The sequence below is a fragment of the Phascolarctos cinereus genome, unplaced genomic scaffold (genome assembly GCF_003287225.1).
Source record: "Phascolarctos cinereus isolate Bilbo 61053 unplaced genomic scaffold, phaCin_HiC Scaffold_1;HRSCAF=81, whole genome shotgun sequence".
In the NCBI taxonomy this organism is placed as follows: Eukaryota; Metazoa; Chordata; class Mammalia; order Diprotodontia; family Phascolarctidae; genus Phascolarctos; species Phascolarctos cinereus.
Genome location: NW_027555514.1, coordinates 128,866,171 through 128,892,597, shown reverse-complemented (window position 1 = coordinate 128,892,597; position 26,427 = coordinate 128,866,171). Strand labels below are relative to the sequence as shown.

Genomic DNA, 26,427 nt, shown 5'->3' with positions numbered 1-26,427 from the left:
CTGTGCCTGAGGTTGAGAACAAAAATCTGCCTTGGGAGATTCATATTTTAAATTAATGTTTTATTTTTTAAATCTAGTTTCCTTTCTCATTTAGTGCCCCTCTTCGTCTTTCCTCAGTCCTATTTTAGATCCATCCTTAGTTAGTTTTCAGTAAGACTACAGGGGAAATAAAATTACCCACACATTACAGTGACATTTAGGGGGAAAAATAATAATATATTTGATCACAAGCTCAAGTGATGCAACTATACGTGGGGATATTTGGGACCATGCCTATATTAAATATGAAAAAAACCTAAAATACTTCTCTTTTTCATTTGTTCCCTGCCAAATAACTAGCTATGTTAGATAAGAAAGCAGACCCATAATATAAAATTTTTTAAATCCTCAGTATTTTTTTTCAATAGTGGTGGTGCAATGGATAGAGTGCTAGACCTGGAGTCAGAAAGACTCATCTTCTTGAGTTCAAATCTAGTCTCAGATACTCAGATACTGTGTGATCCTGGGCAAGTCACTTAAACCCTGTTTGCCTCAGTTTTCTCCTCCGTAAAATGAGCTGGAGGAGGAAATGTCAAACCATTCCAGTATCTTTGTCAAGAAAATCTCAAATGCGGTCATGAATACTCCGACAAGACTGAAGTAACTGAATAACAAAATTTTTCCAAAAGATAAAAAGAACTTATATAAATGAGAGCATATACTTTAAAGCAGCCCCCCTAGAGAAACTCTAAATCACAGATTCTTAACTTGGTGTTCACAGATCCTCAAAGAGTTCATAGATGGATTTCAATGGGTCTGTAAACATGAATGGGAAAAAATTACACTTTTATTTTCACTAACTGAAATTGAGCCTTTCCTTCAATTGAAAAAAATATTCTGAAAGAGTTGGCTTTAAACTCCTGCTCTACATTCTCTCCATTGATGTTGTCATTGCTCAAAATATTTTTGGGAACTTATCTCTTAGCTTTGCTTTCAGGGTCAGTTTAGCAGCCACCCAAGAAAACCCACATCATCATTTTGTTGTCATTCTTTAAAACAAAAGCAAACAGAATTTTATCACTCAGTTTATTTACTCATTTCATTCAGCTTGTCTCTAAAAGATTTTGGAAGAGAGGTTTCTAGAAATCAAATCTATTCTCAAAAGATAAATATGTGTTATCACTGAGGGTATGTCAAAGAATATGTAGTAAGGCACATACCAAATGTGAATTTCTGTCTAATCCTATCTTAAGTCCTCCCTACAATCTGATTCTTTTTGGATTGATACTACAAGATAACTGCAATTTACTTTTTGTGTGTTTTTTTTTCTCCCTCTGCAGGAAGTAACCAAAGCAGTGCAGCCTCTCTTATTGGGACGAATCATAGCCTCCTATGATCCTGACAACAAAGTAGAACGATCCATTGCAATTTATCTAGGCATAGGTTTATGCCTTCTCTTTATAGTGAGGACACTGCTTCTACACCCTGCCATCTTTGGCCTTCATCACATAGGAATGCAGATGAGAATAGCCCTGTTTAGTTTGATTTACAAAAAGGTAATGTCTTTTTGAAAATACATGATGGCATAACAGGAAGACCCACTTTGCTATGTGTTGTGAATGAATCCTGCTAGTATGAAGCCTTTTTTAGATGCCATGAATTCACAATTAGATAGAAATCACAAAAGTTTGAATTTGGAGGATTGGAGAATTATTTAAAATCCACCTATTCCTCTTCTTCCTTTCCCTGCTTTCTTCATTCCTTTAGACATATTATTATCTGGGAGAAAGCAAGTACCTGGAGGGCAGAGACTATTTCATTTTTTTGTCTCTGTATTTCCAGCAGGTAGCACAGTTCCTGGTACATAGTAGATGCTCAATCAGTGCTGATTGAATTGAATTGAACTGAAACACTGCCAGAAGCACTAGTGTCAGGGTATTGATGTCATTAAAGGTCAATATCAAAATGAGTCATGTTTAAATTTTTTCTCACATAATTAACATTGTTATAGCACATTGTAGTCTTCTGAGCTAGAAGTCACCTTAGAGAACATCTACTCCCAATCCCCTTATTTTACAGATGAAGAAGCTGATGTCCAAAGAGGGAAGTGGCTTGCCCAGTGTCACAGAAGTAGCAATATAGGACTTGAACCCATATCTCCTGTCTTCAGAGGCAACATTCATACTACTATACTATATCCCTCTTTTTCAGATCTTAAGGCTATAAACTTCATTGCTAAGTGGATATAGGCTGTCACATGCCCCATTTTTAACTTATTTTTTATTTCCCATTAAAGTGACTATCACCACCTACATAAAAATTAGCAGAAATTGACCTTTAAAATTAATTGATGGAAGTAAGGTTAAAGAAAAAATGAAATACTATATTTTAAATTTTAAAAAAGAATTATTATAAACTATAACAGGAAAACTTACAGTCCTAGCATGTTGTAATAGAAAAATATAGCCTTAAATGGGGCTTGATTTTACATTCCTATAAACCCTGCAAATTATTTGTACTAGTATATGCATTACATGCCAGCAGTAAGTATGTGCTGATTCAATCTACCCTACCTCTGTTTGTAATGGCAAGCATTCAAAAAACAGTCTGATTTTGCCGAAAGCATTGTAAATGGATTTAGCCCAGTTCATGTTATTTTCCAAACAGGATTTAGAGCTGTTACAATCACATATACTAGGGCCAGTCCTGACTTAACACAATGTATGGCTTCCTAATTCTGTCAAGTATGAATAGAAAGGTATTACAGTAGAAATGTTTGATAATTTCTTTACCTTCATTTTTGAAAATGGCGACTTTGTATAGTTGAGTTAATAAAGACAAATAACATGTAATATAGCATCAGAGAAGATCCTAATAACAATTTCATGATAGAAAAGCTAGATCTCTTCTGTTCTAAAATCATAATACTCATCCTTTATTATCAGGCAAACTTTGTAGTGGGAAGAGGAAGAAAACACGTTCTCTATCTTAATCACATCACTGAAGACGGTCTCCTAAGTGAATAAGCATTAGAAAATACCAATGATGTAATCCTCAGTTTAAAAACTGATCTAAACACTGTCTTTTGAGAAGAATTTATAATATTTTTCCTGGAGTTTAGAGTCTGTACAACATGGACATCAGAGAGAAAAATATCACAAAGAAGACACTGATTTGTAAACATCCATAAGCAGTACTTACGCCTTATCATTCTTTCCCCGTGGGTCCTTGCCAAATTATGTTATCTCTTCAGCCTCACCCTCATGGCATCCATAGTTATCATCATTAAAATAGTATAATGAGCATGCATGGCACTAGTTTAGGCACTGCACTCGACTGTGAGTTAGACCTACCCTTGCCTCACCCTTTCCCGTGCCTGATCAGTTTTTACCCTTATGGCAACTAGCCACTCACCACTCCCAACTCCATTCTTGTCTTCTCAACTCCATTCCAACTTTTATGATAGAGCAAGTTGTTCTGTATTATAAGTTCTGCAATCTGGCAACACCTTTATAATTTAACTACCAGTCATAGACACTAATAAAGTAGAACACAACAAAACAAACCAAAAACAAGTGCTAGCTCCTCTAATTAGATCCTTATGAAAAGATTTTCCCAAGTGGAAGAATAAATCAAATCAACATATATAATATATTATGTGTGTGTGTATATATATATATATATATATATATATATATATATACACATATAATATATTATGTGTGTATATATATATATATACTACACATATATATATACACACACACACATATATATACATATATATACACACACATATATATACATATACATATATATATATACATATATTGAATGCTTTCTATATGTAAGGCATTGTGCTGGGATGTGTGATGCAAGGAAGTATAAGATATGGTCCTTGCCTTCAAAGCGTTCAGTCTTTTTAAGAATCGTTCTCATATCTCACAGGGCATTTGTGAGTATCAAATTAAATAATAATATATTAACATATTAAGTATAATTTTTATATTATATTATTGTATGCACATGTATATGTATATGTATGTCTATGTATACACACACATACACACATATACCACTCCTTAGGTTTTGATATCAATACTCTATTGATGATAACATTTGCGATTTAATTTAACGTAGGAATAGACATTTCTAACCAAAATTATTAAATGAGAAATTATAATTAAATTATCTAGAATAGATCAGAGTCTATGGATTTTTATACCACAGGATCTCAATATATTTTGTTGAGTCATTTCAGTAGTGTCTAACTCTTTGTAACCACATTTGGGATTTTCTTGGCAAAGATACTCGAGTGGTTTGCCATTTCCTTCACCAGCTCATTTTACAAATGAGAAACTAACGCAAGCAGGGTTAAGTGACTTGCCCAGAGCCATGCAGCTAGTAAGGGAGGCCAAATCTGAGCACAGGTCCTCCTGACTCCAGGGCTTATGCTCTTTCCACTGTGCCATCTAGCTGCCCTTTTGATATATCACTATATCCTTAATATGTTCTCTTCATTGATGCAGGTTGCAATTTATCTGCTTCTTATCCTATTAGAATCTTGTCTATGTTCTCCTATAACTTCTCCATGCTAGAGTAACATTTTGTGGATAGCCTTGGATCATTCAGGCTTCATTAAACATAATCTCCTGTTTGTTTGTTTCATTTTTGCTTTTGGATCACTAGCACCTAGCATAACACTCAGAACATTTTTTCTTTTGAAATACCAATCAATCACTAATTAATATTATGTCTAATATTGTATGCATTTAAATATTAATGATTTACCTGTAATGAAATTTTAATAATTGTTATAAAATAGTTATAATATAATATTTATATATATATAAATAGTTATAAAACAAAAATATTAATACCAAGATTCTAATTAAGAATGCCCACTAATTTTTTATTTTTAAAAATATTACATACATATAATTTAATTATATATAGATATTTACATATTGTTATTCATGTCATATGATTTGGAAATCTTTACAAATGGAGGAGGGGAAGGATTCAGGTACTGTATAGCTTTTAGAAGATAAAAATCTAGCTAACAAAATATAATCATATAAATCTAAAAGGAAAATTAAGTAAAGTGATTTTCTGTGTTTTTAATAAGCAAAGATAGTATGTTCAGTATAACTTTTTTTTTAATAATTTTTTTGGGGGCTAGGCAATGGAGTTAAGTGACTTGCCCAGGGTCACATAGCTAGTAAGTGTCAAGTGTCTGAGGCTCAATTTGAACTCAGGTCCTCCTGACTCCAAGGCCAGTGTTCTATCCACTGTGCCACCTGACTGCCCCATAATGCCTCTTTTATAATGTTACTGGATATTCCTAGTAATGTTAGGATACGTTGATGATACTTTAAAGCCAATTCTTTTCCTTTTTTCTCTTCAGACCTTAAAACTGTCAAGCCGTGTTCTAGATAAAATAAGCACCGGACAGCTTATCAGTCTTCTTTCCAACAATCTGAACAAGTTTGATGAGGTATGTAGCAGCTCATTTAATCTTTTGTGCATGTCGTATCACACAATTAATGTAAACAACTACACATCTTCACAAAACTCATAGCTTAGAGCTTTCCTGAATCAGATGACAGCAGTGTGCGGTTGAACCCTGATTATTATGAAATTCTGATCTCTGCCTCACTCAGCTGTATTTCCTCTGGTTGAATTAATTCGTGATTCAGAAGGGAATTAGCTTGGAGTCTGTGATATTACAGAGCTTAGAAGAAACTTCAGCATGTGAACATGGCTTCCTAGTAAGCAAAATTTACCGAGTTATCAGGTCTGTCTTCCCTTCCTAATTCCACTCTTTGACTGCCTATCACACCCTAAGTATTTCTGATTCAGGCCCCTCTGTTAAAGAATGTGCATCAGCCCTTATAACATTTAAGTTTCTATTTTGGCCATAAACAAACACATGATTCTAAGGATCTGGAGATCTATCATGCCCCTGTGCCCTAGCTGCTGTTTTTTTTTTAAACTAAATCATCAGTGTGCTATTTAAAATAAATGTCTGACATATTAAGTATTCAAAGTATCAAGTCCTAAGCTTAGAGGCGTGCAACATTTTCCCGTGGAAGTACTTTAAGAAATGGGGCCTGCAATTGATTAAAGTGTGGGTGTGGAATGTGTTCTTAAGGTAATTGACACCTAGACTGCCGCGTGCTCAGATCCTCAAAGGTTTAGATAATTTTGTACTACTGCGCTCTCGTTCTGATACGCTTTTGTGGGACATAACTCCAAGTCTTTTCCTGGCTTTCCTTTTGTTAAACTGTGGCTTTTTCAGGGGCTGGCGCTGGCACATTTTGTCTGGATCGTACCTTTGCAAGTGGTGCTCCTGATGGGACTTCTTTGGGAACTGCTACAAGCCTCAGCGTTTTGCGGACTTGCTTTCCTAATAGTACTTGCTCTGTTCCAAGCCTGGTTAGGACAGATGACGATGAAGTACAGGTGATAAAGCTTTTCTTGCCCCGCCCCCGTTTTCTTCTTTATGGTGTTTGCGAAACATGCACTGACATACTGTTAGGACTGTTTCATGCTGCTATCTGACCTACCATCTCGTTAAATAGGAATTAATTTAAGGATTTCAATACCACTTTTTGTGATTATGTAGCATTTTATATTTGTTAATCTATTGAATAGCTCTAGGGAAATTAGTAAAAATTAATATAGTTTTTATAGATTACAAAATGCATTTGAGAGACATCAATTACATGCACATGATGTAAAGAATCTGACTTTTCCAATCGCATCCCAGTCTCTCTAGGTTTTTTTGTTCCTTCAAATGAGGATTATTATAATATTCAAATGTTATATTATCGATGATATGTTACGTAGGGTTACTATTATCAATAACTTAATTTAGCATTGTTTTGCATTTGTGACCCAGTAACAATACAATATTGATGTGACATTTTTGCATTTGTGACCGAACTGCCTCAGCAACTCAAAAAAAACTACCTACTGAGGAATGAAAGAGTGGTAATCTGTTTTGGTGTGTGGTAGAAAGATGTATAACTATCTACACCAATTATTTCACAAATACCTGAAGTACAATATGGAATTGTTATTATTGATAATGATGATCGTATGAGCAGAGCAAATTAGAAATCACCTGGAGTCTTTTTTTTTTCCAAAAGATTTGCGGCTGAATCCTGTCTTTTTAATTTTAAAAACTTTGATTCCTCTAACTGGCATGAACAATGCTGATTAAGCAATGTAAGTTATTTTGACCAGAGAACCGTAGAATAACAATGATGGAAGGGCTCTTTTGAATCATTTTGTCTAACAGATATAAGACTATGCCAGTAAAGATATCCTGAATTTGAACTGATTTAATTTTATTACTTTTTTTTTCAGAGAAAGGAGAGCAGGAAAGATAAATGAAAGACTTGTGATAACTTCAGAAATGATTGACAATATACAGTCTGTTAAGGCATACTGTTGGGAAGAAGCAATGGAAAAGATGATTGAAAATCTAAGACAGTAAGTTATCTTTTTATGACCAAAATTTCCAGATTTGTGGCAATTTAGAAATTTAGAAGCTGCTAAATTGCGTGTTATGTTAACTGTAGCTCTGCAATATTTAAACTGTTGCTTTCTAGTTGCTTATAATATTTTTTGTTTGACCTGGGAGCTCTGAGGCTTAGCTATAATGTTCCTGTAAGTTTTCATTTTGGTATCTCTTTCAGGCAGTAATTGGTGGATTGCTTTCAATTTCTGTTTTACCTTCTAATTCTAGAACTTCGAGGCAATTTTCCTTAATAATTTCTTGAATTATGATGGCTAGAATTTTTTTAAAATCATAACTTTCAGGTAGTCTAACAGTTCTCATATTATCTCTCCTCTATTTTCCAGATTTTCCTAATGACATGTTTTATATACATTCTCTCCTATTTTTTTCATTGTTTAAATCTTGTTTTATTATTTCTTGATGTCTTATGAAGTCATTGGCTTCCCCTAGCATAATTCTAATTTTTACTTTTGGATCTCTTTTTTCAGTTGGTTGACTTCCTTTTTATAATTTTCTTGCTTTTCTTGCATTATTATTATTTTTTCCCAATTTTTCTTCAACCTCTCTTATTTGATTTTTAAAGTCCTTTTTAAGCCCTTCCAAGGACTCTTTTTGGGCTTATGACCATTTTATATTTTTCTTTGAAGCTTTACAAGAAACTGTTTTGTCTTCTGAGTTTGAAATCTGATTTCCTCTATCACCGTAGCAACTATCTATGGTTGGCTTCCTTCTCTGTTGCTTACTCATTTTATTAGCAGCCTGTTTGTTGTTTGTTAACTTTATGTTAGGGTTGGGCTCTGCTTCTGGGCATGGGGGATAATGTCTCAGGCCTCCAGTTTTTCATGCTGTTGTTTTCTGAGTTCTATCTAGGGGAATTTTTAAAAAAAATTTTTTCTATTGTTCTATAATCTAAGACCAGATGTGGTCACGGCTTCTCTGGCTCATGCCTTGGTCTATAAGTGACCTCAGGCTGTGACCTGGGTCCCCAGCACCACCGCTGCAAATTCTCTTGCTCCCTATAGTCCCTCAGATGGCTGCAGGCATCAGCTTGCCCTTCTGCCCTAGAACTGAAACCAGGGACTCATTCTCCTGAGAGCAACCATAACCAGCAGGGCCCTGCCCTTCTGTGACCACATTCACCAGCATGTGCTCACTCCTACTTGCTTATAGCCACAGCCTGAATCCCTCTCTGGTGGTGCAACTGAGCCCCATGTCCTGAACCAGCAGAGGGCCACCATAATATTCCCACCCAACATTCATGGGGTGAAACCTCCCAAAAGTAAGGCTGCTGCAGACACAGCTGCCCCCAGGGCTTGCTGTCTGTTGAATCTGTTGTATCTGTTAGAATGTATCTTCACTTTAGTAAAGCCAGACCACCACCCCTGCAGATCAGATCTTTCTTAATGCTCTCTGAAGTTGTCTTAGGCTGGACGATTGATTTAGCCCAATATTTAATTATTTCTGCTTCTCTAAAATTTACTTTGAGGCATTATTTTAAGTTATTTGTGGGGGAATTTGGGAGAGCCACTAGTTTCCTGCCTTATTCCACCATCTTCCCACAATTTCCTCCTATTCTCTTGATCTCAGTAATTAATGAGTCTGTTATACCTTTAAGTAGGTGAATTCCTAGAAGATGTCTCGCCAAGCAATATTAACTATTTCTCAGTAATTATGTTGTTGTTTTTCAATGGTTTTAGTCATGTCCAACTCTCTGTGACCCCAAATGAGGTTTTCTTGGCAAAGATACTGTAATGGTTTATTTCCGTCTCTAATTCATTTTACAGTGAGGAAAATGAGGCAAGCAGGGTTAAGTGATTTGCCCAGCGTCACACAGCTATTAAGTGTCTGAGGTCAGTTTGAACTCAGGAAGATGAATCTTCTTGACACCAGGCCTGGCCTGGCACAACCAAGCTGCCCCAGATAATTGTGTACCTTCTAAATTATATCTCTAAATGTTTACATCAATAAAATAGAGAAAGAGAAGATCAACGAATTGGGTATACAATTTTAAAAAAACTAGAAAAAGAAAAAATTAAAAAACCCCAATTAAACACTAAATTGGGAATGAAAATTAAAGGTGATATTGATAAAATTGAATGTAAGAAAACCATTGAATTAATAAAACCAGGAGTTGATTTTACAAAAAAAAAACAAATCCTAAAAAACAATTGGTTAATATGATTAAAGAGAGAAGAAAACCAAGTAATTAGTATTAAAAATGAAAATAAAAATAAAAATAAACATATTTTGGAAAAAATTGGACAAGCCATAAATGAATAAGAATAAATAAGAGAAAATAAATAAGAAAAAAGAATTTAAACCAGTTGGATTTACAACTGAATACTACCAAACATTTAAAAATAAACTAATTCCAATATTAAATAAATTGTCTGGAACAATAGGTAAAGGACTCCTATCAAACTCATTTTATGAAACAAATACTGTGCTGATACCTAAACTAGAAAGAGCAAAAACAGAAAGAAAACTATAGACCAATTTCTTTAATGAATATTGATGTAAAAATCCTAAATAAAATACTAACTAGGAGACTGTAACAATATGTCACAAAGACAATACCTTATGATCAAGTAGGATACCAGGAATGAAATCAAAGCTATATATAATCGTATTAAAAAATACTCTAAATCATCATTGATTAGTAAAATGTAAATTAAAACAATTGTGACATACCTCATACCTATCTGATTGGCTAAAATGATAGAAGGGGGAAATTACAAATGTTGGAGAGGATGTGAAAAAATTGGGACAGTAATACATTGTTGGTGGAACTATGAATTGACCCAACCATTTTGAAGAGCAATCTGGAATTATGGCCAAAGAGCTATAAAACTGTGTATTTCCTTTGACTTAGCAATACCACTATTAGGTTTGTTTCCCAAAGTGATCAGGGAAAAAGAAAAGGAACCTATATGTCTAAAGTATTTATAGCAGCTCTCTTTGTAGTGGCAAAGAACTGGAAATTGAGGGAATGGTTGAATAAGTTGTGATGTATGATTGTGATGGAATACAATTGTGCTGTAAGAAATAATGAGCAGGATAATTTTAGGAAGACATGGAAAGACTTGCAAGAAATAATAAAGAGTGAAATGAACAGAAACCAAGAGAATGTTGTATAAACCATCAGCGATATTGTTCAAAGAGTAATTGTGAATGATTAAGCTATTCTGAATTGTATATGACTATTCAAATCAACTACAAAGGATCTCTGAAGAAAGATGCTATCTATCTCCAGAGAAAGAACTGATATATGGAGCTATGTATTGTGTAGTTTCACAAATATATCTGTGTCACAAATGTTCGGCCTCCTCTAGTGCAGGGCTGGGAGGGAGTAAGGAAATAGCTTGGAACTCTAATGTAACCAAAAATAATTTTTAAATAAAATAAAAATCAAATTACCTAAAATGAGATCAAGAGAATGATTTCTCTTTGGTCAATCACTTTCCATTCAGTAGTGTAATTCACTACTGTTGCATTCTGTAAGGAGATATACATGAGGTATCATAGCAAGGTTTAGACAAGAAATGAAGAAAAACAAATGAAAAATCTTCAGTCCTTTTTGCCTGTTGCCTAATGATGGTAGTAGAAAAGTGGCAAAGGGGCATAGGGTGTTTAAGAATCACATAGTTTTTAGATTGAGTATAAACATTAACTGTAGGTTCTCTAAATGTGAGGTCTTGGTCCAATGACCAATGAATTCATATACTGTGTTACTATGGAACAAACACAAGTATTGCAGTAAGCAAACCTGAGTTCAAATCCCTCTTCTGACACTAGCTACCTGAGACACTTTGGGCAAATCACTTAATATCCCTGAGCTTCATTTTCCTCACCCATAAAATGAGGCTGTTTGACTCTTTGACCCCTGAGGTCTCTTCTATCTCTAGATGTATGATTCTATGATCTTAGGATATAGAACTGGATGAATCAATGAAGAAATGGAAGTTGGAACTAAATGGAAGAATGGATTCACAGGTTTTCCCTAGAGAGGCAAAAAACATGAAGTTGGCAGAATTGATTTCATCTGATGCCCAAAGGCAACACAAAACATCACTTTATGAGACATATAGCTGTCTCGTGTATTGTGAGCGCAAGAAAAATGCTACTATAAAGATAATTTCACCGTATGTACCAATATCCATTTTGGAGGATAAAAAAGTAGAGGAAATTCTATGAGGTACCTCCATATGAAATCAACATCTACTCTGACATTCACTGACTTTGATGGAACTGTGGGCACAAGTTCGGAATGTCACTTAAGAAAAGTTGGGGAAAGCAACTGAACTGGCATGTATACAGAAGCAACCTATGTTGGAGGCAACATGACTTGAAATGCACTCAGAGATTGCTTTTCACATTGTCTTAAAGAGGTAAATTACCAAAAGAATGGAGCAAAATCACCAAAAGTGGTGATGGAGAGGACATGAAAAACTAGTACCACATGCCTCTTTTTAAAAATGAAATCTCTATAAGCATCATATATACATATATTGATGATATCCTTGGTGAAAACATGAGAAGGGAAGAGGCAGGCTTTCATATATGATCCTCTATAGTAGGCAAGTTCCTTACAATTTCACCAACTGAATGGTGCAGTAGATAAACAATTCCCTTGGGTTGGTTTGTTTATTCTAAAAATATATTTGGTAGGGCACAACATAGCCTTCAACCTGGACACTTCTCAGCCCTTAATAAATATGTTAAGATCCTATAAGATTCCTGATAGAAGCAACTGTAGAGATATTTATTTAACAAACCTTTGATTATTAGGAAATTGAGGTTTAAAATGGGGGATTCTATATTGTGCTCACTCAGTGGTGTGTGTTGTTGCTAGAGAATATAAATGAGGCAGTGTATTATAGGGAAAAGAGCCCTGGCTCTAGAGTCAGAGTATCTGGATATAAATCCTACCTTGGATGCCCAATACTTGTGGGACCTTGGACAAGTCACTTAATTTCCTTGGGCATCAGTCTCCTTATCTGTAAAATTAAGAAGTTGTACTTGTTGTCCTTTGAGGTCTCTTTCAGCTCTGCATCTAGGATGCTGTGCAAGGTCCAGATGGAAGAGAGATTCTTTATTGATATTACAATCCTCAGTATATTTCTGTTTGCTAAAGATGTTTTGCTGATTCAATTACAGGGCCTTCTTATGAAATCTATGATTACTCAAATGATATGGGCCTAACAATCCATATGAGAAAAATAGAAGTTGAAAATGTCCAATATCCAGACCATGCCATGCTATAGATAGTCTGTCTATTGAATTAGTTAGTATATACGTGCACACATATACATATGTACACATGCATTTGAGTTTTTAGGTTCAAAATAGCCCAACTACTCAAAGATTTTCTAGCTTGACAAGTCTTACTAGAGCTTGTATTCCTTTGTCATAACCTTTGAGACCAATGGATCACCTGCGCAGTGCCATGAGTCTTTGGGAAATGGCTTTCATGGACAGTTATGTGGCTTATAATAAATGGTAAACGCAAAATCTCTATGGTGAAATGTGTTCTTTAAAACAAGAATAGTAACTTACAGAGGCAAAATCCTAAGCCTGTGGCCCCAGCATTTGAACCTATGGACCTAAGCTTTTGAAGTTAATGCAGCTTGTTTAATGAAAATCACCAAAAGGTATCATTTCTTCTTCCTTCCTTCCAGTCTTCTTATACCTTCCTGCTTTCACACACTCCATGATCTAATGACACTGGCCTCCTTGAAGTTCCTCACAAAAGATACTTCGTCTTGTAGCTCCAAGCATCTTCACTGGCTTTTCCCCAGTGGAACTCTCTTCTGCCTCATCTGTAATTCCTGGCTTCCCTGGCTTCCTTTAAGTCTCAGCTGACGTCCCACCTTCTGCAAGAAACCTTTCTTGGTCCTTAATCTCTATGCCTCTACTCTAAGATTATTTACAATTTATCTTGTGTTGTGTGTGTGTGTGTGTGTGTGTGTGTGTGTGTGTGTGTGTGTGAGTACTCCTGTTCATACATAGCTTGCATGTTATCTCCATTAGACTATGAAGTCCTTGAAAGCAGGGAGTTTTCTGTCTTTCTTTGTATCCTCAGAATTTAGCATAGTGCCTGGCACATCGTAGGCACTTGATGAATACATTTTTGCTTGATTTGAATTGATTCTTTGTTTTGGTTTGGAACTATTCTTTCAGTGGTAAATAGAACTAGGAGGGAGATTCCTTGTATGAAATAGACAAAACTTTTCTGAAACTTTGAGTCTTAGAGAATTGCCTAAGGCACTGAGAGATTGAGTGATTTGGCCAGGGTCATAAGGCTTTGTGTGTCAGAGGCAGGACTTGAACCTATCTCTAAGGCCAGAATTCTGTTCACTATGCCACAGTGCCTCTCCATTTGTAGTACTTCATAAAAAACTACTAGTACCTAGCACTTGGGATCCTCTTTGGCTTCACCCCAAATAACTTTCTTGCTTTGATCATTCAAGACTATATCCAGGGAAGACATACAGTACAGACTGTGTTACAATTGCTGAACTAACCCTTGGCAAAAAAATTAATCCAGTGTATTTTCCAAGCCATAGTAGGTTAGTTTCCTTTAGCCAAAGCCCTTATTCCTTAAACATTAGGAATTTGGAATTTGAGAAATTAGGAAATTGAGTGATGGGAGACACATGGTTCAGGAAAATTGGTGAAAAGAGATCAGTAATGTAGGGTTATTTATATATTGCATCAAAGTTTTAAAGGGAAAAGCAGACTAAAAGAAAAGTACTTTCTTGGATGAGCTAAATATGGGTTACCTGGAATTCAAGGGGTTGATTCATGTAGACAGGAATGAGAGCTAAACTCCAGGTGTGTGATTGGAACAACAAGAAAGAAAAGGTGAAATATTAAGTCCCCTGCCGTATAAATAGAAGGAGTAAAAGAGTACTATTTCCCAAACATGGTTATTGGTCATTTATTTTTGTTATGCCATTTAAGAAAAAATCCAGGAAAGCCACAGAATTTTTCTCACCATCATCTAGAAAAAGTTTACAATACCATGGCAGTTTGTGTAGGACTTAGGAATTGTTTTTGGAAGTAACAATGATTAGCCAATACAATCTTCATCACTGTTGCATATATTAGTGCTGGGATTGCAAGCTAGGTGACTGGTCAGCAGCTATCCTTTTGCTCAGACCTCTATGATAAATTTCATCTAGGTGATCCTTACTTCTGACTTTGGTTATTTCTTCCTCTACTACAAAAGATAACAATATAACATAACATAACATAACATAACATAACATAACATAACATAACATAACATAACATAACATAGCATAGCATAGCATAGCATAGCATAGCATAGCATAGCATAGCATAGCATAACATAACATAACATAACATAACATAACATAACATAACATAACATAACATAACATAACATAACATAACATAACATTAGTGTTCTGGTGAATAGAGAGCTAGGTCTACAGTCAGAATTTGAATCTCACCTCAGATTATTATTAGCTATATGGCCTTGGAGAAATCACTCTTCAGGCCTCAGTTTCTTCATCTCTAAAATGAGAGGGTTGGACTGATCTTTAAGGTCCTTTCCAGTTTTACATCTATAATCTTGTGAAACCCATCCTTTCCACTGTAAATTGACGTTTGCACAGTTCTAATAGTAAATGCTTGTTCAGTTGTTTCAGTTGTGTCTGACTCTCCATGACCCCATTTAGTGTTTTGTTGGCAAAGTGAATGCTTAGTTGTGGCTTATAGAATCTAGTTCCTTAACCTGCCATGAAATTGTTGCTTGAAAAGGTTGGGAATTGCTGACGAAAGGCATGTTTTGAACTGACGTAAATATGAGAAATAGTTGGCATCTACTGGAGAGATTAAATAGAATGTTCAGAGAGAGATTGCTCTGATGAAGGGCAATAGAGTGATTAAACTCAGCCTGTGCCAGTATTGAACCAGGGCAAAAATGTGCTCCAAAGCTCAGGGCACAGCTATTGTTTTATTGCACTTCTGTCATAAAATCACTTTCTAGTTTTCAAAAGATACTGATAAAAGTATTTTTATGACTCATATATCTTAAGTGGATTTCAAATGAAAAATATTACTCATTGGAGAATAATCTTTTTAAAAAATCCTCATTTTTCTGCTTCCAGTTATTTTTTCTTTTCTTTTCCCACTATACCTTTGTGCTTCTTTCTCCCTCCATTGTTCTTTTTTTAAGCTGTTTTATCTTTTTATATTCTTAGTGTTTTAAATGTAATTTAACTTTCACAAAAATGTTGAGTTTTAAAATAATTTGAGATTTTATTAATTTTAAATTGACCTTAGCCAGCATTTTTAACTTGGCTTACTAAAATAAGTAAAACTCATGGACTAAGTCATTGTGTAGCTTGAGCAAATTCAATCACTTTCATCTCATCATGTGTTTGATCTCCTTTTTCTTTGAAATGTTATTTTTGGGAAAAAATTAAACAATTTTTTTTTCTACTACTTTAGCACGAAGCACTCTATACTTAGATTATGTATATAAAGTGGGACTAACTCATACTTCCTGTGCACTCCGTAAAAATACTGGGTGGTGCTATTGTCTGCCTGACCTCTCCTTTAGTACAATCCCTAGTCCCCTTATTATTTCTTTATACCAGGGCTGGATGGGGTGGGTCCTTGTGGCCACTGAGCAACATGGCACTAGAAGAGATAGAGCCTGAGGTTGGACTCAATATTGACATAAACTTTCATTGGTCCCTTTCATTGTTTCCTCACATGTCGTAACTCATATTTCTATGGTATTTATCAAAGTATCTGCTGAAACATCTCCAAAGTTTAAACACTTAAATTGCTCTTTGACCAAGAGGACTGAAAGACTTTGGATGATAGCAAGGTAACAGAACTGTCTTACTGACATATAGCTTAGGAGTGATCTAAAATATTTCTAAAAGTGACCTAGTAGTGTCAAAAATGTTAGACAATTTAAAAATTTCCTTTCTTTGTATGTGACAAGTAGTGAGCTATAAATAATTGTAGATATCTTTATTGGCATGGTATCAATGAGTTTCTCTTTTAAACTACATGGGAAAAGTTACACATTTGACACTTTCCTGAATTCCATATTTAATTTCACTAAAATAAAAAAATGTTATGCTTAGTTAAAAATTGTTTCAAAAAGTCAGACCAGTAGACCATCCAGTCCAGTATTACATCTCTGCCAATGGGCACAAGTGATATACTGTGGGAAGACACAGTAGTTACTCTCCAAATTATCACCTACAAAAATTAAAGATGTACTCTGTACATCTCAAATTTATTATTAATACCTATTGTGGTATTATTAGTCATTCCTTTATTATCTAAACTCTTTACATTTATTTAAATTTACATCTGTAACAACTTCCCAGGGTAAAATTTTTTTTCTAAAATTAAATTTACTCCCTATTGTGTATAGTAGCATGGTGCTTATTTTTATGTAATTCAAATAAATATTTTTGGGGGTATCTGAAGAGTATCTTAAAGGGAATGTTATAATGAAAGAGAATACTAAAGGTGAACAAAATTAAAGACACTGAGTTTTTCTTAATATAGAAACTGTCTTGTATAAGAAGAGTAGTTACATAGTTAGCAACATTAGGCCGGATATATTATCACATCCTATGTAGTACTTCTACATTTGAAACTTCTTTGAAATGAATGAGAAATTTTGATGAGATGCACCTGATGATAGGAATTAAGGATATGATTAGCTAAGTGTCATTGCTTCTAAAAAAGAACATGTTTAAAAAAAACCTAAGGATAGAAATATTAGCATTTAGCCAGAATATCATCTATGTGGAACTGCAGAAGTTTTATTCTTATATTTAACCCTAATGCACTGCATTATAGGTGTGTGATGAAATTTTGTTGAATTGAATTGAATTTTAGATTAAGAATAGCCTTCTTTGTCTGAATAATGCCTCCTCTCTGATTTCCAGAAATATTTGGGAATTGGCCACCTTTTTTTTTTAACCAATTAATTATATGTCAATTCAGTTGAATAACATTTTCAGCAAGCCCCTAGAATGCATGACAGTTTGAAAAAAGATAACATTCTGATATTAAATTCCAAGATGCATCAAATCAGCAACTCTGAAATACTACCCAAAATTCATTTTGTTTTGTTTTGTTTTGTTTTTACAGAACTGAACTGAAACTGACCCGAAAAACCGCATATGTGAGATACTTCAATAGCTCAGCCTTCTTCTTCTCAGGTTTCTTTGTTGTATTTTTAGCTGTGCTTCCTTATGCCTTGATCAAAGGAATTGTTCTACGAAAAATATTTACAACCATCTCATTCTGCATCGTTCTTCGAATGGCAGTCACTCGGCAGTTTCCCTGGGCTGTGCAAACCTGGTATGATTCTCTGGGAGCAATAAACAAAATACAGGTAGTGTATAACAGCTACACATAATATGTAGCACTTTCTGGGCATTTCTACACTTGCTATGAGCCTTCTTTCATCACAACAGTTGTTCTCAATCTGATCAATTTTTCTACAGAGACGGCTATTGGATTGAAGGAAAGTCATGACAACTGCAGAGTGTTTTAGTCTTTTGGTCCAGAGACTTTTCTGTGGATTCTCACTGGATTAGCCCTGGGATTATTCATTTTCACACAGATTGGTGGCAGAATAACTAGAAAGATACAAAATTTACCAGGCAATACCTCTATTAGAATAAATGTTTCTAAATCATATGGTTGGAAATGATTAAGTCTGAGCCAAAATGGCCTTATATGCCAAGTCAAATTACTCACAAAACTTAGCATTGATGATAACATTAAGACCTTTTGAGAGAAGTTTTAAAGCACACATCTAGTAAGTTATCTTTTAAAATGTAGGACAGACTCCTTTCTAGTTTCATTGGATCATAGACTTAGGCAATCGATAAGTGTTTATCAAATACCTACCACGTGCCAGGTGCTGCATGGGGTGCTCTGGGAGGACTAGTGCCTCTCGTTTGAAGGCTTGTTGAGCCCTTTTCAGGGCTGCTCATCTACCTTTGATGTCCACCTGTCACCAACTGTCACCTGTGGCTTCAAGAGTATGTAGCATGGGCAGTGGCCACACCCCAATAAACCATCTAGGTAGATGGGCTAAACCACTTGTGAATAACTGAGAGGCCTCAAACTTGTTTGTGAGTTAGGGAGATGTCTACCCCAAGTGTGTGAAGATTTCCCCCAGTGGAATGGGCAGATGAGAACAATTTATTCCAATGGCCATGAAGGCAGCTGGAGCAGGTGCTGTGGAGCACTTAGAGCTTGGTCAGACATCAAAACTGTCAAACTCATCCACTGCTTCCTGGGCCATCATAAGTTGTCCTGATTTTTGTCTTGCTACTGGACTTTGATGACCCGGAAGAGTCTGATGAGAGGTTGATGACTTTGTGCAACTCTGCCTCACTTAAATCTAATTCATGAGAAAGTCAAGACATCACCCTGTGACATCATTAGTCCTCTTCAAAAGAGAAGGATGAATAGCGGCAGCTAGGTGGTACAGTGGATAGAGCACCAGCCCTGAAGTCAGGAGGACCTGAGTTCAGATCTGGCCTCAGACCAAACACTTGACACTTACTAGCTGTGTGACTGTGGGCAAGTCACTTAACCTTAACCTGAATTTCCTAAAAAAAAAAAATTAAAAAAGAAGGATGAATAACAACAACTAGGTGCCAGGCATTGTACTAAGCACAGTGCTGAGTGGGTCTTAGAGGTCAGCTAATTAAATCCCTTCATCTTCCAGAGGAGGAATCTCAGTCTCAGAGAGGTTAAGTGACCCCAAGGTCATATGGGTAATAAGTAGCAAAACCAGGATTCAAACCCAGGTCCTTTGATTCCAAATCCAGTGTTCTTTAAACCAAACCACACTTTCTTTCATTATCTACAACTGCACAAAGAGATGACAACTTCTGTGATTTTTTTTTTAGTTGAACATTTATTGATCTTCCTTTGAATATTTAACTTACAGATTATTTTCATTTTTATTCTAATCTCTAGATCACTTTATATCAATTATATATATGTATATATATGTATATACATATACATATATATGTATATATATATGTATATACATATACATATATATATATATGTATATATATATGAATATGATAAATGAAGAAGGTCTCAGACCTTGAGTAGGATCTGTTTTTCATGAATACTACCTAGGTGACCTTGGGCACGTCACTTATTTGGGCATCAGTTTCCTCATGTGTAAAATGAGAAAGTTGGCATAGATGGTGTCTAGTGTTCCAGTTCTAGATCTATAATCTTTAATAATAATCAAAGTGAAAACTTTAAATCAGCGATTTTAAGAGGCCATTTACTCATTCACCAGCAGTTGTTTTTTTTTTTCAAGCTTATATTGGAAGTTGGGTTACACTTCCCAAGAGAACTAACTACATGTGTGTGAGTCAGAGAAACATGTGTGAAAGTCTTTGGTATAGATGTGCTCCAACTTGCACCCCTTTTCTGCACTTATCTTCCCTAGCAAGGATGGTAAAAACCTTTGACTTATGTAACTTCTAAAATCTCTTTTTCCTTAGGACTGTGGATTGATCCTTTAGGAAGAGTTGTATCAGATCTTCTACTTAGTTTAGTAAGTTTATAGTGTAGTAATTAGTGTAGTAATTTCATCTTACTAAAGATGAAATCATAATAACTAGTAATAATAATATTAAGGATCAAATTATAATATTAATATGCTATAAGGAGAATATATTTTATTAAAATTCCGATAGGTTTCCTTAATATTTCAGCCATATTGAGCTATATATCTAGGCAGTACAGAGTCAGTCAGTCAATAAACATTTATTAAATGTCTACTATATGCCAGATGTTGTTTTAAACAATGGAAAAAAAATACAAGCAGAATGAATGTGTTATGGGGTAACACATAAACACATAAAAAGGAAGCTGAAAATGGGAGCGGGGTGGAGTGGGGAATTAGAAGGTGGAGGTCCCTTCAGTATACAGAACATGGGTGGGTGGCTGGGGGGCAATCTGAGAGAATCTGGAGTGCAGCCTGAAGAAGAATGAGACATAGCTGGCCTGGGAGCCCTTCTTAAATGGAGGTTCTGAGAGGAGCCACTCATTCAAGGGGAAAATCCGAAGGTGCTGAGGGTACTTCCAATGTATGAGTACCAACATCTGGAGGATAGAGATTTCTGCTAAATCCCAAGTTATGGACTCTTTTTTCCTTGCAAGATGGGCATAATACAAGTGCCTTCAGCATAGGAAAATGATCTGTGTTGTCAGATCAGCAGGCTTCTGACTCAGGATGGTCTGCTGGGGTGGCCAACCCTGGCATCAGGCTCTCTGCCTCTTGTTATTGTTCCATCTTCTACAATCCTCAGCTCTGACAACCTGGTGATGTAGTTAGAGCAGGGATTCTTAACCTGGAGTCTCTGATCATTAACACTTTTTCATAACTGTATTTTAATGTCATTGGGTTTTTTGGTTATCTTTGTCTTTATTTTATGCATTTAAAAACATTATTCTGAGAAGGGATGCATAGTTTTCACCGGATTGCCAAAAGATTAAGTACCTCTGGGTAGAGTTTTCTTCCTAACAGAGTCAATAGTTCTGGAATTTGGACATATTGAGGAAGAACCACTTCCTTGTTAACAAAGAAAAAATTGTTTTACTGAAAATTTTGTATGTTCAAGTATGGTTTTTGCTGCAATGTAAAAATTCATATCAGAATTGTGCAATATAAGTATAACTGTTGAGCTCTTGAGTCTCTAAATTACACTTCTTAAGAAGTTTCAAGCTTGTATTATAATATCTGTACTTGGAATTTAGATAATGATGTATTGGAAATAGGTATACGAGTGTATAATTGTTATTTTTGGTTACACGGTATCTGTTTCTGCTCTCTTTTATAAACAGGATTTCTTACAAAAAGAAGAATATAAAACATTGGAATACAACTTAACAACTACAGATGTTGTGATGGAAAACATAACAGCATTCTGGGATGAGGTCAGGATTAAAAAAAATCCAAATAATTGTATATTATTTTATTTGCTCTAAATACTTAAACATTTTGACCTTTTACATTTTGGATTTGTTCTGTAGGGTGACGGCTATAATCACAATAGAATTTTAGAGTTGACATTAACCAATGCTCCTATTTTTTTTTGGATAAAAAACCTACAGCTTAAAAAGGTCAAGCATATGTTACATATTATTTTTAATCAAAGGGAATTGCGATTTGAGATGTTCCTTGTTTGAGATCCCATGGCCAAGTAGTAGAGTAAGTAGTGGAATCTAGAATAAAATCCAGGACTCATGATCCCTAGTCCCTTACACTTTGCCTACACTACAAAAAGATATGCAAACCAATAACTTTTAGTACTCTTATACTTTGATACTCTTATCAGTTTGGAAACTTTTCTATTAATTGTTTATATTTCTTGTTCCCTCAAATAGTATTTTGTATCTTCTAATATTAGAGAATAATTTTTGTTTCAGTTAACAATAGCAGCAGGCACTTTCCCTTTCATAGCTTCATTTACTTATGAAACATATTTTCTTGTCATTTAGGCCTTCTGTGCCTAGAGAATAAGAGCCAAAAATAAACCAGAAAAAAAAGGAGCAAGAAAAAACAAAACAAAATATTTTTCTTAGTTTGAGTTATTTTACCCACTCCAGTATTAGGCTGGGTCTTATTAGCCCCTAGGTCACCTGAGCTTCTTTCTCTCTTTCTCCTCCCATCTCCTTCTTTATCTATTGAAAATGCACAGATTGGTTTAAAAACAGCTCAGCTCACGCCTCCTCCTTAGGAGTAGAAATTCCAAACCCCATCCCAACAGGAAGAAGAGATAGTTTCTTTTCCTTATCTCCTCAATTCCTTGGTGTCTCATCTAAAGCCATAGTTAGTAATAAGGCACCTGAGGGAAGGCCAGCTCTTCTAGTTAACTGTGTGCATCTGAAGCTCCCTCATCTAGAAGTTCAAAGGAACCAGGTGTGTGCTGGGGAACTGCCAGATGTAGTCAATATCCACTCATTTATTTTCCTGATTTGTTCCAGGTTAGAGTGGGTATAGTGTTACTGACCTTCAGCAGTACATTATGGAGAGCCCAAGATATCTGGGCTCTTTTTTTTCCCTTTTAAGTATTTTGAGTTTCTCAGTCAGTTATATTGTGTATGAGGGTAAGTATCTTAGAATCTAATGAAATATGCTACAATTTTCAAATGTTTTGTATTCTGATTAAGAATAATTTTCAATTGGTAAAAGGACATAGGATCCTTCCCTAACGTGTGACTATGATAGCTCATAGTGAGTTCTAGGAAATCACAAGTTTAATATTAGAGTTTCTATCAAATTGAAAATGTCTAGATTACAGACTTTGCAAGAGACTCACATCTATCATTATCTGAACTACTTAAGGTTGAAAGATTCATTGCTAAATGCTTGGTGATGAGTTGATTTTGGGGGAGGAATTGGTACTGTAAGACAGAATATTACCTATGAAAATGTGCTAATCTACACAAATGCACATCAACAAAATTATGATCTTATCAAGCACTTCAGTTAAAAGATAAGATAAATAATTAACTCATATGCCTGTCTTTTATTTTCTGTGTATTCTTTTTCTAGGGATTTGGGGAATTGTTTGTAAAGGCAAAACAGAACAATAGTGATGGGAAAATTTCCAATGGTGACAATGGCCTCTTCTTCAGCAACTTTGCACTTCTTGGTACTCCTGTCCTTAAAAATATAAATTTCAAGATAGAAAAAGGACAGTTATTGGCTGTTGCTGGATCTACTGGGGCAGGCAAGGTATTCCATTTTATGTATGTTAGCTACAAACATTATTTACAAATTTATGATATATTTATTTACTCTTGCAACTCAAAGATTTCCTTAATATTTCCCTCTTCTCTTTCCAATGTTATTCTAATGTATGGTGTAGTTTAACATGGCATGCTGTTTTTAGTGGAATTTTTAGATATAATTTTTCTCCCATAATGATGAATGGTGAAGTAATTTAACTTCTCATGTAGGCACAAATATAAAGAATTATAGGAATAGTTTTTCCCCCCCAGATATGACACATTATTAGGAAGTATGGTATCAAATGGAGTCTATGAAGGGAATGATGGTCTTATACTACTATGCCTCCTGCATAGTGATACCTAACATAATGTTTATTGTTGTTGAGTCATTGTAGTCACACCGGTGTCTTTATGACCCCGTTTAGGTCAGATACTGGAATGGTTTGTCATTTCCTTCTCCAGTTCATTTTATAGATGGGGAACTGGTGCAAACAGGGTTAAGGGACTTGCCCAGGGTCACACAGCTAATAAGTGTGTGAGGCTAGATTTGAACTTGTCTTCCTTACTATCCCGGCATTCTATCCACTGTACCACCTACCTGCCCCATAATGTTTGTGAATTGTATAATAAATCCTCAGGAAATAATATGTTGAAGGAGTGATTTGGGGAACTATCTGCATTTTTATCAGAATTTACCAAAAATTTTTTAGGCTTTATAACAATACTGATGATCTGATACTACTGCAGATGTGGTGAGGTTTTTAAAATGTGGCCAGCCTTGGTGACTGGAAGTCTTAGGTTCAGATATTACCTCTGATACTTAGTAGTTGTGTGACCATGGGTAAATCACTTAAACACTCAGCATCAAATGGAGGAAGTTTCCATACTGGTTGCTTTCCTACATCAATGAAATCACAGGTCTAGTTTTTTTTTAAAGGCTGACATGTGCATATGTACACACATATACACATGTATACATGAGAGTATGTATGTATCATACATACATGTGCATGCACATATATACACAAATATGTATGTGTGTGTATTATATATGTATCTGTGTACATATAAACACATATGGAGTATCTCAAAAGCCTTAGAGAAGCTTGAGCTTTACTACATTAACACTGCATTAAGACTTAAAAAAAATTTTTTTAAGGCAATTGGGATTAAGTGACTTGCTCAAGGTCACAGAGCTAGTAAGTGTCAAGTGTTTGGTCTGAGGTTGGATTTGAACTCAGGTCCTCCTGACTTCAAGGCTGGTGCTCTATCTACCTAGTTGCCCCTGCATTAAGACTTTTGCAACACTTTTTATATGTGTGTGTATATACACACATATACAGGTATCTTTAAGGTTTTTCAAGCATGTTATATTAATTCAATTGCTAATATATGAAATATACTAAAAATATCACTGCTTCTATTATGTAAGCAATAATTTCTCATTTTATTACATTAAGTTATGCAGCCTTACAAAATTCTTTGCCTTTTTTTCTTTTAATAATGGGATAAATAGGAACAAGATAGAGAAGTTGATTTTCACAGTGCTTAGTAAGACCCTTGCTAAAGTATTATCTCTGGCATTCAGAAATTGTCAGAAATAATGAAGTCTTTATAGATAGTACATAAAAAAGGTAATTTAGGAGGTTAGAAAATAAGAAGAGTTAATGGATCCATATTTGTTAGTCTAAAGAGCAGAAGGCCAGCGTGTCGCTTCATACTGGTCACATTTCAATCCAATTTGACTCAACAAATGCTTATTAAATGTATGCCATGTACAAGGTACAGTGCTAACTGTTGTGGAAATAATTATGAAAAATTACCTATTACCTGCCTTCCTGGAATTTACAATCTCATTAGGGTGATTGATATTCCATGTGTACAAATAAATGTGATAAAAGATGGAATGTGATAAGGCAAAGGCAAAAGCCAGTCCAAGCACTTTGAGAATATTTGAAGGTAGAACTGCTTTCAGCTTGGACAATAAGGAGGAAATCAAGAAAGGCTTTATGGAGCAGGTGGTACCTGAGCTGGGTCTTGAAGAAAGAGAAGAGTTTCAATAAATATAGATAAATAAGGAGGGGAGAGAGTGCTAAGAGAAAAGAAGGTTGAGGAGACAGTGCTAGTGATAACTGAAATTTCAGGGTGAGAAAAGGAAAATAAATTGGTGGAGAATAGGTTCATTTGAGAAGGTAGCAAAGAATATAGACTGTTCAAGGGGAAATCCAAGGAAAAGGATGCAATGGAGAAAGCATCCAAGTTATTGTAGGAATTGATGAACAATGGCTCTCCATGACTTGCATGAGAATTAGTGAAAAAAGATTTAAAATGCATGAGCAATTTCCATTAGACCTTAAGAAAGAATTTCCTAACAGTGAGAAGTATTGGACATTAGAGTGGGCTACTAGGCGTAATTGCTTTATCTTTCTCTAAAGGGCTTCCATTAGAGGGTAAATTCTTGTTTGACTGTGATTGTCCAGATTTCATACTTCATAAAAGTATGTGGGGAAGGGCTGAATAACTTCACAACAGCTTTCAAGCTATTGCTTTTTCCATGAAAAGGCATTTTTCTAGGATCAAATATTTATAAGTGGTTGAACTAGGAACAACAGAACTGCAAGCTAAAAATTAAAATTAAAGTAGAAAGGTTCTTTCTAAACAGAGGACAATTAATCATACACATCTAGTCTTGTTATTAGTATTTTGAAGAAGTTATTACATGATACATGGGAAATAAATGTCAGAAAGTGTTCTCAGAGATTGAATTTGGTAATAGCCATTATTTAGCTCATTGGGTGTCAGTACCATTTCATATAATTTCCTTAGTGTTCTCTCTAATTTTGGTTTTCTATCCATGACACAGATTTTGCAAAGAAAGAACCGGTGAGATTTTTCTTCTTACTAAATAATTTCCTCTGCAAACTGTTTCCCCCCTGCCTTTTTTTTGGCCCTGTGTTCTCTTGATTTTTTTTTTTTAATCACCAGCTGTAGTCATTGTTAAGGGAAAAATTTGATGGAGGAAAGAAGGTTGCTTCAAGTCAAAGATAACCCCAAAAGAAAGTTTGCTAACAAGAAAATTGTTAGTGTATTTCATCCAATAGTTTTCTATTTGCTAATTCTGTCAT

The 26,427-nt window shown here is 35.1% G+C and overlaps 1 protein-coding gene across 1 annotated transcript in view; it reads left to right on the top strand.

Annotated features, from left to right (window-relative positions):
* Nucleotides 1-26,427, top strand: part of CFTR (CF transmembrane conductance regulator) — a 196,319-nt gene that overhangs the window by 32,017 nt on the left and 137,875 nt on the right. Inside the window, exons 4-10 of the mRNA XM_078149954.1 lie at nt 1,320-1,535; nt 5,387-5,476; nt 6,281-6,444; nt 7,354-7,479; nt 17,663-17,909; nt 21,410-21,502; nt 23,124-23,306. Of these exons, the coding sequence (XP_078006080.1) occupies nt 1,320-1,535; nt 5,387-5,476; nt 6,281-6,444; nt 7,354-7,479; nt 17,663-17,909; nt 21,410-21,502; nt 23,124-23,306 (1,119 nt within the window). The remainder of the gene's footprint in view (nt 1-1,319; nt 1,536-5,386; nt 5,477-6,280; nt 6,445-7,353; nt 7,480-17,662; nt 17,910-21,409; nt 21,503-23,123; nt 23,307-26,427) is intronic.